Raw genomic sequence first — 11,378 nt, 5'->3', positions numbered from 1 at the left:
TTACAATTCCATAGCTTCATCGTTAATTTGTCTAATTTTACAATGTCCCCATGCAAGGGTATCTGTACTATTATCTAACAAAAATCTTTTATCATCGTAAGGACTTAAAGCTACTTTTGTTTGTTTTAAAGTTTGAACATTGTGAAGTTTCGATCTGATACAATATTGAGTTCGCGATTGCATTTTAACATTTCGTAAACAATACGTGTAGTCATCAAAGGTAATAGTTTTCTTTACAACTGCGGATTTCACACCTTTTGCTTTTTTAATAAAATCTTGATCTTCCACTCGCACACTGTACATTTTACTCCGCAAGCCAACAAATTCAGTTACAATTTTCCCGCTGCACTCATCTTTCATAAGTCCTAAAATTTTTTTGTTGGCTTGCGGAATATTGTACACATTATTTACTGGATAATCCGAAGTATCGAATTTGTGAATATCTTCTTTCATGTCTCTATAAATATTAGAGCATTTGATTTCATAAATAAGGCTATCGGTGTCGGTGTACAACAGTTTTAAATTTTTTCCATCATACTTTTTTAGCATGTAATCGTAATGAAAGTTGTAAATTAAAGTTTTTGACACATCCAAAACAGTCAAACCAACATAAAGTGGTTTGTTCATCAAAACTTCCATTTTTCTAAGCTCCACAGCAACCAAGTTCTCGTTAAAAATGGCCCTGCTGTGGAAATTAGGTTTCGCAATGAATGCTTCAGCTCCATATCTACCCTGCCACTTTGTCACAAGTTTTATATCAACATGTTTTCGCACGTTCTCCATTGTTTTGCCAAATACCGCGTTGTTCATTAATTTAAACAAGTTTTTTTCAAACTCATTATTAGCATTAGTTCGTTGAGTTGTATTAAAATCAATGTAATTTTTTAACCACATGGCTTGCTGAAATTTTAAAACGCGATGAATTTGAATTAATACTAGGCCGTTGGCTACAGCTTGCTTCAAAGCACGGTAATGGAGAACATGCTTTCGCTTCGGTAGAAGGGTAGTTAGAAGCTTCGGCTCTTTTGACCCTGGTGGCTTTGAGCGTTCAGGACAAAACGGAAAATCACTATGTTTTTCATGAAGTTCTTCCGGATAATCTAAGTCGACTTCCAAAATGTAACCTATTGGCCCATCATCTGGAACGTTAAAATCAAAAGAATTGTCAATATTTTCTTCCCACTCAAAGCCACCATATGGAAGTGATTGAATCATGGCCCAACCATACAAGTTATTTGCGTCAAAGTATACGATGTAAGATGTTTCCTCATTTTCATTATATTCTTCCATGTAAGGATTATTTGCTTTTGCGTACCGATTGGTACATTGACTTATTCCACCTCTAATTCCACGTTCAACAAACATCACCATATCAATGTCTGTGAGGAGTTCCAATTTTATATTCGTATACTTTAACATAGCATCCCATGTTAAACCTGGTGTTGTATAATAATGCGCTGCATCAAGACCGTATGCGAGTAAACACTGATTTCGGAAATTTTCGAAAATATCTGCAAGTAACAGTACATCTGTTTGCATATACAAATACACGTAGTCGCCGAGATTTTGACAATTGAATTCGGTCCACACTTTCTGCGCATGTGCATAATCTTCGTCGGAAACATTTGAATCATTTAACGTACTATAAAATTTTTCTTTTGGTGGTAATTGAGTCTCTTCAAGTTTTTCCCGTGAATCAATATATTCGTAAGGAAAAACTCCTTTACGAGTTAACAATTTAATTTTATCGTTGCTGTAATTAAAAAATACTGAACTTACAATTTTGTATTCATCGAGGTAGGACGCTAATTTGTCCAATGATGATGCCATAAATTTAAATGAATCAATAAAGCGAAATTTTATAACACTATCCTTAATATTTTTTGTAAAACTGATATACTTCTCTTTATTTATGGGAAGCAGATCAACTTTGCCTTCAAATTCCGTAGCAATAGATTCAATTATGAAATGCGCGTCATAACCACTCAGGTTATGAAAAACAACAGGTATAACCTGTGATTCGTGATAATTAATGTTGCACTCTTGATGCGCGGGCCCACGATACTTCCCTGTTAGATGACAGTGGTCTCTTACTTTTACATCCCCATACTTGATTTTCTTTCTACAAATATGACATGTATTTACATTTCTAAAATCAACCAGTTCTTGTCGACTTAGCACTTTCATTGGAATAGGGTTTTTAAATCTCATATTAAGATTATCTGATAAATTCTTTAACTCCTTTGAAAACCACTTTGCAGGATTCTCCTCATCTATTGGAGATGCTTTGTACATGGACAATGAGTCATCAAAACCACACTTCAAGTAGTAACCAATACTGAGCGTTTTATGATTTTGGAAAACCTCAGTATTATTGATCTCTTGTGGTATATCAGCAGGAATTAATAAACTCTCACAATCCGCATAAATAATAAAAGGAACACGCTCCTTGTTCTGGAAATTTTTAAATTCAACAAAATTTTTTCCTTCTTCCGGTAGCCTAATTCTTGTCTCGTTCATTTTTCTACAATTTTCTTCATGGCTTGTAAGCTTTTGTTCATTAAGAAAATAGTGTAAACAGCGATCACATATGTACTTTTTATTTTTCTGCTTTGATAAATCCGAACTTACTAGTCTCGATAAGTCCTTTATCCAGACATAATGGTAGTTGAATGAAATGATAGTTACATTATCAGACTCCCTCTCTTCATCATCAATAAGATTTTCATCTATGTAGTGGTCTTCAATTAGTAACATATTTACATGAGTAAACTTTTTTTGAGATGAAAGATGTAGAGGTGAAACGGTAAACTTTTTATCTCTTTTGCTAAGACCGTATACATTTACTGAAATGTTGTTCAGAGCCTCAAATTTAGAAATATCTTTAAGTGCGACAGGAAATTTAATTCCAGTAAAATTAAGCGTTTCTTCATACTGTCTGTATTTTGAAACGCGGTCAGCATCTCTCAAAGGTGGGTATAAAGCTGATAGTATTGCCCATTTAAAACACTGATTATCTATGTTTTGCACATTAATACAGGCTTTTTTACGTTTTATTGGAAGTGGTAAGTCAATGTAAGAACTTGCGCGCATAGGGTTGTACTTGTTAATGTTAACCTCTAATCTTTGAATCGAATCAAGTTTCCAATTAGAATCTTTCTCTTGGAACTCTTCAATTCTTCTCAAAGTAACTTGTTTAACATTAACATTATACCAGTCATCTAACGGGGTTGTATTTAAGATTTCAGCAGTTTTTGCGGTAAATGTTTTTAAATCAGATATTTCTTCTCTACCATCTATTGAATCTTTTTTGAATTTTGCACCTAACACGGTATATACTTTTATTGGACCAAATTTGTTTAAAGCTTTTTCAATATTAATCTGAAATAAAACAAAAGCATCATCAAGGAACTCATTAATGTCCTTGTAATCTACATTAATGATAGCACTACTTTGTAATCGACCCTCAAAAGCCTCATCAAAATTCACCCACTTTATTCTGTCATTCATTTGCACTCCTGCACCACGCTTCATTAACGCATCAAAATTGCAACGCAAGTATTCAAGCTTTTGGCATAAATTTAGATATCTCGATTTTTGATGTGGGAAAAAATCAAATTTACGCGAAAATGTTCTCATTACATTTTTATAACGTTGACACTTGTTTTGCCATTCAAATGCGTTAACAAATCTATCATCTCCAGTCTTTCCCATAGTGGAGATGAGTTGATTTTCCGCGATTTTTATAAAATTGTCACATTCTTGGCAAACTTCATTGAATTCATTTACCTGAATTCGTTTCCGTGATTTTTTTGGAGAATTAACCTTTGGCATTTTTTTTTACAAACGAAGAATCTTAATTCTAAACCTTAAAACGTATAACGAAAACCCTAAGACTAAGAAAAAAAGAGATACAATATATACACTTAAACCTAAAACAAAAGAACAAACCTGAAACAAAAGAACAAACCTGAAACAAAAGAACAAACCTGAAACAGAAGAAAATCTGAAACAAAAAAAATAAGAAAAAAAAACTGAAACAGACAAAATAAAACAGAAGAAAAAAACTGAAATAAAAGTATTAAAAAGTGTGGAAAAATCTTCTTGAACTGCTACTCTTCTCTATAGACGATCTATGCTGTACCTGTGAACACAAGATAATGCTGCTGGTGGCTTGCGCTGCCCGCCTTATACCCTGTTCCCCACTATGGCGCACCCCACCTCAACCGCTCCCCACTATGGCGCACCCCACCTCAGCCGCTCCCCACTACCTAACAGCCGCGCGCAACTAAACACACCCATCCCTGCGCGCTCCGCTGACAGGCGCGTAAAGCCTGGGGATTCCCCGAACTAACTGAATGAAATGAAGTGTTGATAGATCAGGGTGCAACTACTTCCAAGCAAATTTAAATAAAGACGCCATCATTGGCGCTAAAATTTAAAACGCCCCACTTCCAATACACCTTTTTAAGTTTATAATTTTTAAGTGAGGCCATCTATTGACGGCAACAGGTAATAATTCGGTAGGTAAAATTTGCGAGATATTTAAAAATTATACAAATTCCAAGCAATTTTAAATTGGCTGCCAAAATAAAGTGGTGCCATATACCGGTGACAATGAGAATTAAGACGGCCGGTATAAAAGAACACAATATTGCAAGGCAGGTAAAAATGGTTGAGAAAAAAATTACCAAATTCGAAGCAATTTTAAATTGGCCGCCAAAAAAAAGTGGCGCCATCTAGCGGTGGCAACGAGAATTAAAACGATCGGTAAAGAAGAACACAGTATTGCAACGCAGGTAAAAATGTGTGAGAAAAAAAAATTACCACATTGCAAGCCAGTTTAAATTGGCCGCCAAAATAAAGTGGCGCCATCTAGCGGTGAAAATTAGAACTACACCACATTGCAACGCAGGTAAAAATGTGTGAGAAAAAAAATTACCACATTGCAAGCCAGTTTAAATTGGCCGCCAAAATAAAGTGGCGCCATCTAGCGGTGAAAATTAGAACTACACCACATTGCAACGCAGGTAAAAAATGTCGGTAAAACAGATTCCTACTTTACCGACCTCGGTCGGTAACTGCGCTAGAACCCGTGTTGCTATACTACTAAATTTGTTAATAATTTCTTTCAATAAACTTCAAAAATCTCGAAAAATATAAATTTAAACATCTCTCACAATTTTAATTATTTTTTATTGACGATTTTTGCATAAGTTTTTTTCATAATTCTGAACAATCAGGCGCGTGGATTTTAAAAAATGTAAATTTTTTTAAAAAATGAAAAATTTAAAAAATAAAAAAATTGTAAAATAGTTAAAAATTTTTTTTTTTTCACAGTGGAATACGATTTTAGGTTGTAAAAAAATGTCACAAAAAAATTATTACCCCTAAAAATATTCAATTTGAATTTTTTTTAGTTTTAGTGTTAATTCCTTAAAAAACAACTCCTTCCACAATTTTCGTTATTTTTCATTGTCAAATTTTTTATACGATTTTTTCATGATTATGAACAATCAATCGCATGGATTTTAAAAAATTTTAATTTTTTCAAAAAATAAATGTTCTAAAATGGCCAAAAAATTTTTTTTTCAATTTTAATAATATATATTAATATATTAATTTTGGGTCCTAAATTATGAAAGAAAAAAAATTGACACCCTTTAACAATAATAATTTTAATAGGCTGAAATTTCACCAGTGCCTCTCATTAAAAGAAAATTTCTTCGATTCAAAGAAAGTTTTTTTGATGGAAAAAAATTTGTGTATTAAATCAAAGAAATTTCTGCATTGTCATATGGTCAAAGAAACATTTCTTTGAATTTAAGGCCATGTGGGAAAGTCCCACGTGACGAAGATACATTAGATCACTATTTATTGCTTTATTTTTATTATTTTTCCGTAAAATTATAGTTAATGAGGAGGACAGCGCAATTAATTGAACCCTTCTCTATCATCCCTCAAAATTTCAGCTAAAAATTTATTTTTATTTCCAAGGATACTTGGAAGTACCAAAAAGTGTATTCTTCTCAAATGGCCAAATTTCTATGAAACGAAAATAATTTTTTTAACAAAGATGAGTTGTTTGAAAAAAAATTTATTTATATTAAATAAAAATTTGTCAAAGAAATTGATTTTTTGAATTAAAGAAATCTTTATTCTGGAGGTATGTTAAAAAAATATCTGGGATGTATCATCCACAATTAATGCCTTCTTGGGATATTATTAAAAAAATTATACAAAAAATATATTTATTTCCTCAAAACAATCATATGTACAGGAATTGTTAAAACAGTGGAAATTGCTTGGTATTTCTGACAATTACAATGAAATATTGTGGATGTCACTGGGATTGCCTTTAGCGTCACTCTCACATTTCCAAGATGGATTAACGATTATTCAAAGTGAAGCTGACAAAGTTGCTCATGAAGTTCCACTTGTTAACAATTACATGACGTATTTAAGGAGAAAATGGATACCATTATCAGAATCTGTGAACTCATTTTATTGTACTGAACGAATGGATCCGTTTGCAGAAACGCTTTTTAATACACTAATTGCATCATTCCTGCAAGTGTCGGACCCAACAATCATGAAGTACATCAGTGAGTTTAAACATTGACCACATTGACTAAACCAGGATTGTTGCGCTTTTCCATTATGAAAATCCCCTAACTTTTCCAGGCCAAATAATGATATTTTTCCAAGTTTTTTAGAAATTATTTTTCATAAAAAAAGAAAAAAAATTCATAGAAAAATATTAGAAGTAATATTTATTAATTATTTTTCATTTGGTCATCCAAAAAATGGCTTGCATTTCTGAAATCATTACATTACATTTTTTTGATCCATTAATAAAAATTTTTTTTTCATTAATTCATTAGTAAAATTTAACCAACTAATAGAAAAAAGTCAATCACTGATACAAATTAGTTAAAAATTGAACATTTCTCAGGTTTCAGAAACAAATTCCCTGACTTTTCTAGGTTTTTTCAAGGTTAAAAAAATGAAATTAAATATTTCTGTAATATTGAAATTAAAATAGAGGTGTGCGTTTAATCAACCCAAAAGAGTTATATATCTTTCGATTATTCTAACATAAGAGTTCCAATAATTCAGATAAATACAATTGAATAAATTGAAGATATCTGTAACTATAGCCGAGAAATTTTTTTTTTATTTTTCAAGTTTTATAAAGTAAAATAAATGAAATTCCAGGAATTCACAAAAATTTCCTGTTTTTGTCAGAATTTTTTACGAATTCCAATTGTCATTTTCAATCTTTCATAAAAATTTGAATAAGTTCAAAAATAATTAACGTTTTTTCATGTTCTTAGGTTTATATTTTAAAGGTACTCTTTATACAGAATGAGAAACATTAACAGGTAACTTTTTCTTGAAAAATACAAGTTGTCAAAATTATACTAAAAAATTTAAAAATTTGGAAAAATTTTTTTATGTTGATAGCAATTTTGTAAAATATATAAAACTTGATATTATTTGGATTTATTTAAGAAAAATACATAAAGTAAATTTATTAGAATTTTAAAAATCATTTTACTGATAAAATAATTCTAAGAACGTGAAGAAGCGTTTATTATTTTAGAACTTAATCAAATTCTTATGCAACATTGAAAATGACACTTTTTTTAGAAATATCTAAATAAAATTTTGACAAAATGATTTTTTTAAGTTTTATTCTTCCGATTAACTTTAAAAAAAATTAACAAAAAATTGTTAGTTTCCATGAATTTTATATTTTAAGATGTTTTACATTCATAAAAAATGGATGATCCCTCATATTTTAATTGGTTGTGTATTTATAAAGAATAAATTGGAAATTTGTCAATGATTAATAAAATAATTAGATATTTATACGAAAAATATATGTGTAAAATTAACCTTGAAATTTCTGAAACTAGTCCTGGAAAACCTGAAAATGTCATTGAATTTTAAAATCAGATTTTTGTACCAACCCTGATTACAACATAGCGTAATTTTATTTTTTATTTTTACAAGTACTCGATAAGCTGATTAAGAAAGAAGATCAGAAGCTAGAGAGAGTAATTAATGGGGAAAAAAATTGAGACAAAGTAGGAATTCGCGTTGGAGCATGGACAAAGATTTCATTAAAAATCAACAAGAGAAACTTACAGTAAACAAGTAAAAAAAATTGTTAATCAATAATTATCGGATTGATGACGATTAAAACTAAGCTACTGATTTATATGAGCCCTAAGAGCAACCGGATATTCAGGATATCCTGTGGACGTCGTAGGGATACCCGGAAATTAGGATATCCATAGGATGTCCCACGAATATCCGTGGATATCCTGAAGACATCCTAAAGATATTCTAATTTCCGGATATGAATATGACATTCGTAGGATATCCTAGAACATCCATTGTTGTTAGGGAGTATTTTATTATCAGTTTTATTATTTATTTCATTAACTAAGAGAAACATTTTTATAACTAGTGTGAATTAGTAGCGCAGTGTCACTAATGAATTTAATAATCTTTTATTGATTTAAATTTAGAAGTGATAGTTAGCGCACAAATTTTTTAAAATATTTTAGAACTTTTTATATAAAAAATAATAAATATTTATAAATTCAAATTTAGATTGTCTTTGAAAGGATTCTTACAAACTGTAATTAATTCTAATCGACGCTTAGCTTATGACAATATATTATATCAAATGTGTACGTAAGAAAACAAAATTAAATTTAGTAATATGTATATTTTTATTATTATTACCTATATACATATGTAATTATATGTAAAAAATTTTAGACTCAGAAAATGAGAGTGAACTTTTGTTGGAAACCTCTATGATGGAAAAGAACAAAAATACAGAAGGTCATAAAAAATTCGCATATAAAAACTCAAAAAACATTAATGGAACTAAAGTAAACCGATTAGCACAACTTGATAATAAATTAACAACTCCATATTTTTTCTAGAAACTGTATCTGATAAATTGCGCAGGGACGTGGGTCGGGGCGTAACGCCGCAGCCAGATAACTCGAATCAAAATTCAAATCTTTCTACACCAGGTAATAAAAATTCAGATCGATAATTTTTTAAGCAATTTTTTTAAAATAAGATAATGAAAATCTGATTAAATTATAGATTTTCACGAATTTCTGTTCAATGAACATGGCCTTGAAGAGGAGTTCCTTTCGAAAGGTAATGTATACATCATGTGGAAATTAAAAATTATTTGTGCATTTCAAAATTTAACATTAAAATAATAATTTTTTATAGAGTCATCTTTCTTAATTGATGGTTTTCTTGGCATTGAATTAGATTTAACAGGTATTTTATATAAATATAGCCTCTGAATATAAAAACAATAAAATTAAAATAAAATTTAAATAATAATATTAAAAATAATATATAAACAATAAAAATAAAATACAAAATAATAATAATAAACCAATAATAATAATAACACAAGTACATAAAAAATTTTTTTAGCCGAGATACCACACTACTATATTTTCATGTATTTTTCCACTGAATTAAAATCTGCTGTGAAAATTTTCAAATTGACTCAAATTTTTGAGACAATGTCAAAAACTGCCCAAGAAAAATATGAAACAAAAAAAAATATGTTTCGCCTTTATTTCGTGTTTCTGAGTAGTTTTTCGAAATTATCTGTAAAATTGGACACAATCTGACAATTCTGTTTTGAATTTTAATTCAAGGGAAAACACAAAAATATATTAGTCTATTTTTTTGGCCAAACAAATTTTTTTTAGATCAATAAAACTTTATAAAATGGGGGTTCTATAATTTCTTTCTTAAAAAAATAATACTTACATATTTGGACAAATATTTCAGAGGAAACAAGATTAACGACAATCGGCACTAACGAGAGCAGCCAAAAACATTGCGAAAATAACGATAACAGCGAAATTGAGAAAAACAACGAAAACAATCACGATATAAATAAGTGTAATAATAACAGAGAGGCAGAATCAAAATTAAATGTAGAAAGTGAGAAGGAGAACAGCCAAGAAATTTCAGGTGATTTGTATGGTGATTTGTATAAATGTATAAAAATTACAATATTAAAGTGTGAAACGCACAGTAAAAACCTGTGACTCAAAATGATCCGCATGCGGTTCATTTTGATACGCAGCAAAAATGAGCCAGTTAGGTGGCGCCATTAGCCCATGTTTGTTGCGTATCAAAATGAGCCTCATGCGTATCATTTTGAATCGCAGCTTTTTACAGTGAAGATACAAATAATTCAGTAACTAAAATTTAACTAAAATACTTACTTGAATTATTAATTTAGATAAAACAACACCGGGAACGAGCGGCACCAACGAGGAAAACAGAAAGAAGTCCGAAAAAAGGGAAATGTTAAGTCCAACGCAGGGGCAAAAAACACACCTGAAAATAAAATGAAAAAAAGAGGTCGACCATTCTCGAAGTCCAACAGCGTCAAGCCGTCAGAAAAAGGGAAAATGACAAAAACACGATCGATAAAAAAAGTAAAAAAAGATAAACAGGATCAAGCACCTCCCCCAAAACGGAGACGTAGAACAAAAAAGAATTAAATTTTGTTGATTCCCAGCATTATTTAAGAACTAATTATATTGGCTACTTGTTCAGTGATTACAGACATTTTTTATTATGGATTTTTCCGTCTGTTCCTAATTAATACTTCACTACTTTTGTAAGCTACAATAATTAATAAAAATAAAATGATATACATTCCTGTCAACCAAAAATTAATTTTAATAATTTCCAAAATTTTATATTACTCATTTATTGAGTTACGTTAATTCATTTATTCAAACTATTAAATTGGTCAGGTAACACTATTTATAATTTATAAAAACTGAGTTTAACTTCCTGTTCATTAATTAAATAACACAATTACTATAAATAAAAAAAATGGTATGTTGAAATAAAAAATTGATTTAATTTTGGGGAATTCCTTCGTGAAGAATCGATCACTGTTGAGGAAGACATTAATTTAATTTTAAACAGTTTCTTTACATAGAATTAGTCTGTGGGTATAGAAAAATACTTGAATTAAATTTTGGAGAGTTTATGAGTGTAGAGTCAAAGTGTAAAAACATAAAAAGTGGATCAAAAAATTTTAGTTTTTATTCAAGATTGGAGAATCCTTTCGTGTAGAATCAGTCAGTGGAGAATAAAAAAAATTGAATTAAGTTTTGGAGAGCTTACTCGTGTAGTCGATTTCTGGAGAGATAAAAAGAGGAACTAAAAATTTAAGATTTTATTAAAGATTGGCCAATCCTTACGTGTAGAATCAGTCGATGGAGAGTAAAAAAAATTCAAATAGGTTTTGGAGAGGTTTATTCGTGTAGAATCGATGTTTGAAAAGATAAGAA

At 30.1% G+C, this 11,378-nt stretch overlaps 2 protein-coding genes across 2 annotated transcripts; one reads left to right on the top strand and one right to left on the bottom strand.

Annotated features, from left to right (window-relative positions):
- On the bottom strand, positions 1-3,534 carry LOC127277722 (uncharacterized). The gene has a single exon (XM_051299034.1). It carries the CDS (start codon positions 3,532-3,534, stop codon positions 1-3), a length of 3,534 nt encoding a protein of 1,177 aa, XP_051154991.1.
- Positions 3,535-6,340: 2,806 nt separating this feature from the next.
- On the top strand, positions 6,341-10,552 carry LOC127277720 (putative mediator of RNA polymerase II transcription subunit 29). Its single transcript, XM_051299032.1, has 5 exons — positions 6,341-6,605; positions 8,967-9,059; positions 9,136-9,192; positions 9,850-10,035; positions 10,310-10,552. Exons 1-5 carry the CDS (start codon positions 6,341-6,343, stop codon positions 10,420-10,422), a joined length of 714 nt encoding a protein of 237 aa, XP_051154989.1. The 3' UTR covers positions 10,423-10,552.
- The last annotated feature ends 826 nt before the right edge of the window (positions 10,553-11,378 follow it).

Source organism: Leptopilina boulardi, unplaced genomic scaffold (genome assembly GCF_019393585.1).
Source record: "Leptopilina boulardi isolate dan_hultmark-lab unplaced genomic scaffold, ZJU_Lbou_2.1 LbouV2_178, whole genome shotgun sequence".
Classification (NCBI taxonomy): domain Eukaryota; kingdom Metazoa; phylum Arthropoda; class Insecta; order Hymenoptera; family Figitidae; genus Leptopilina; species Leptopilina boulardi.
Note: the sequence above shows the minus strand (reverse complement) of the source record. Positions and strands in the feature narration are given on the sequence as shown.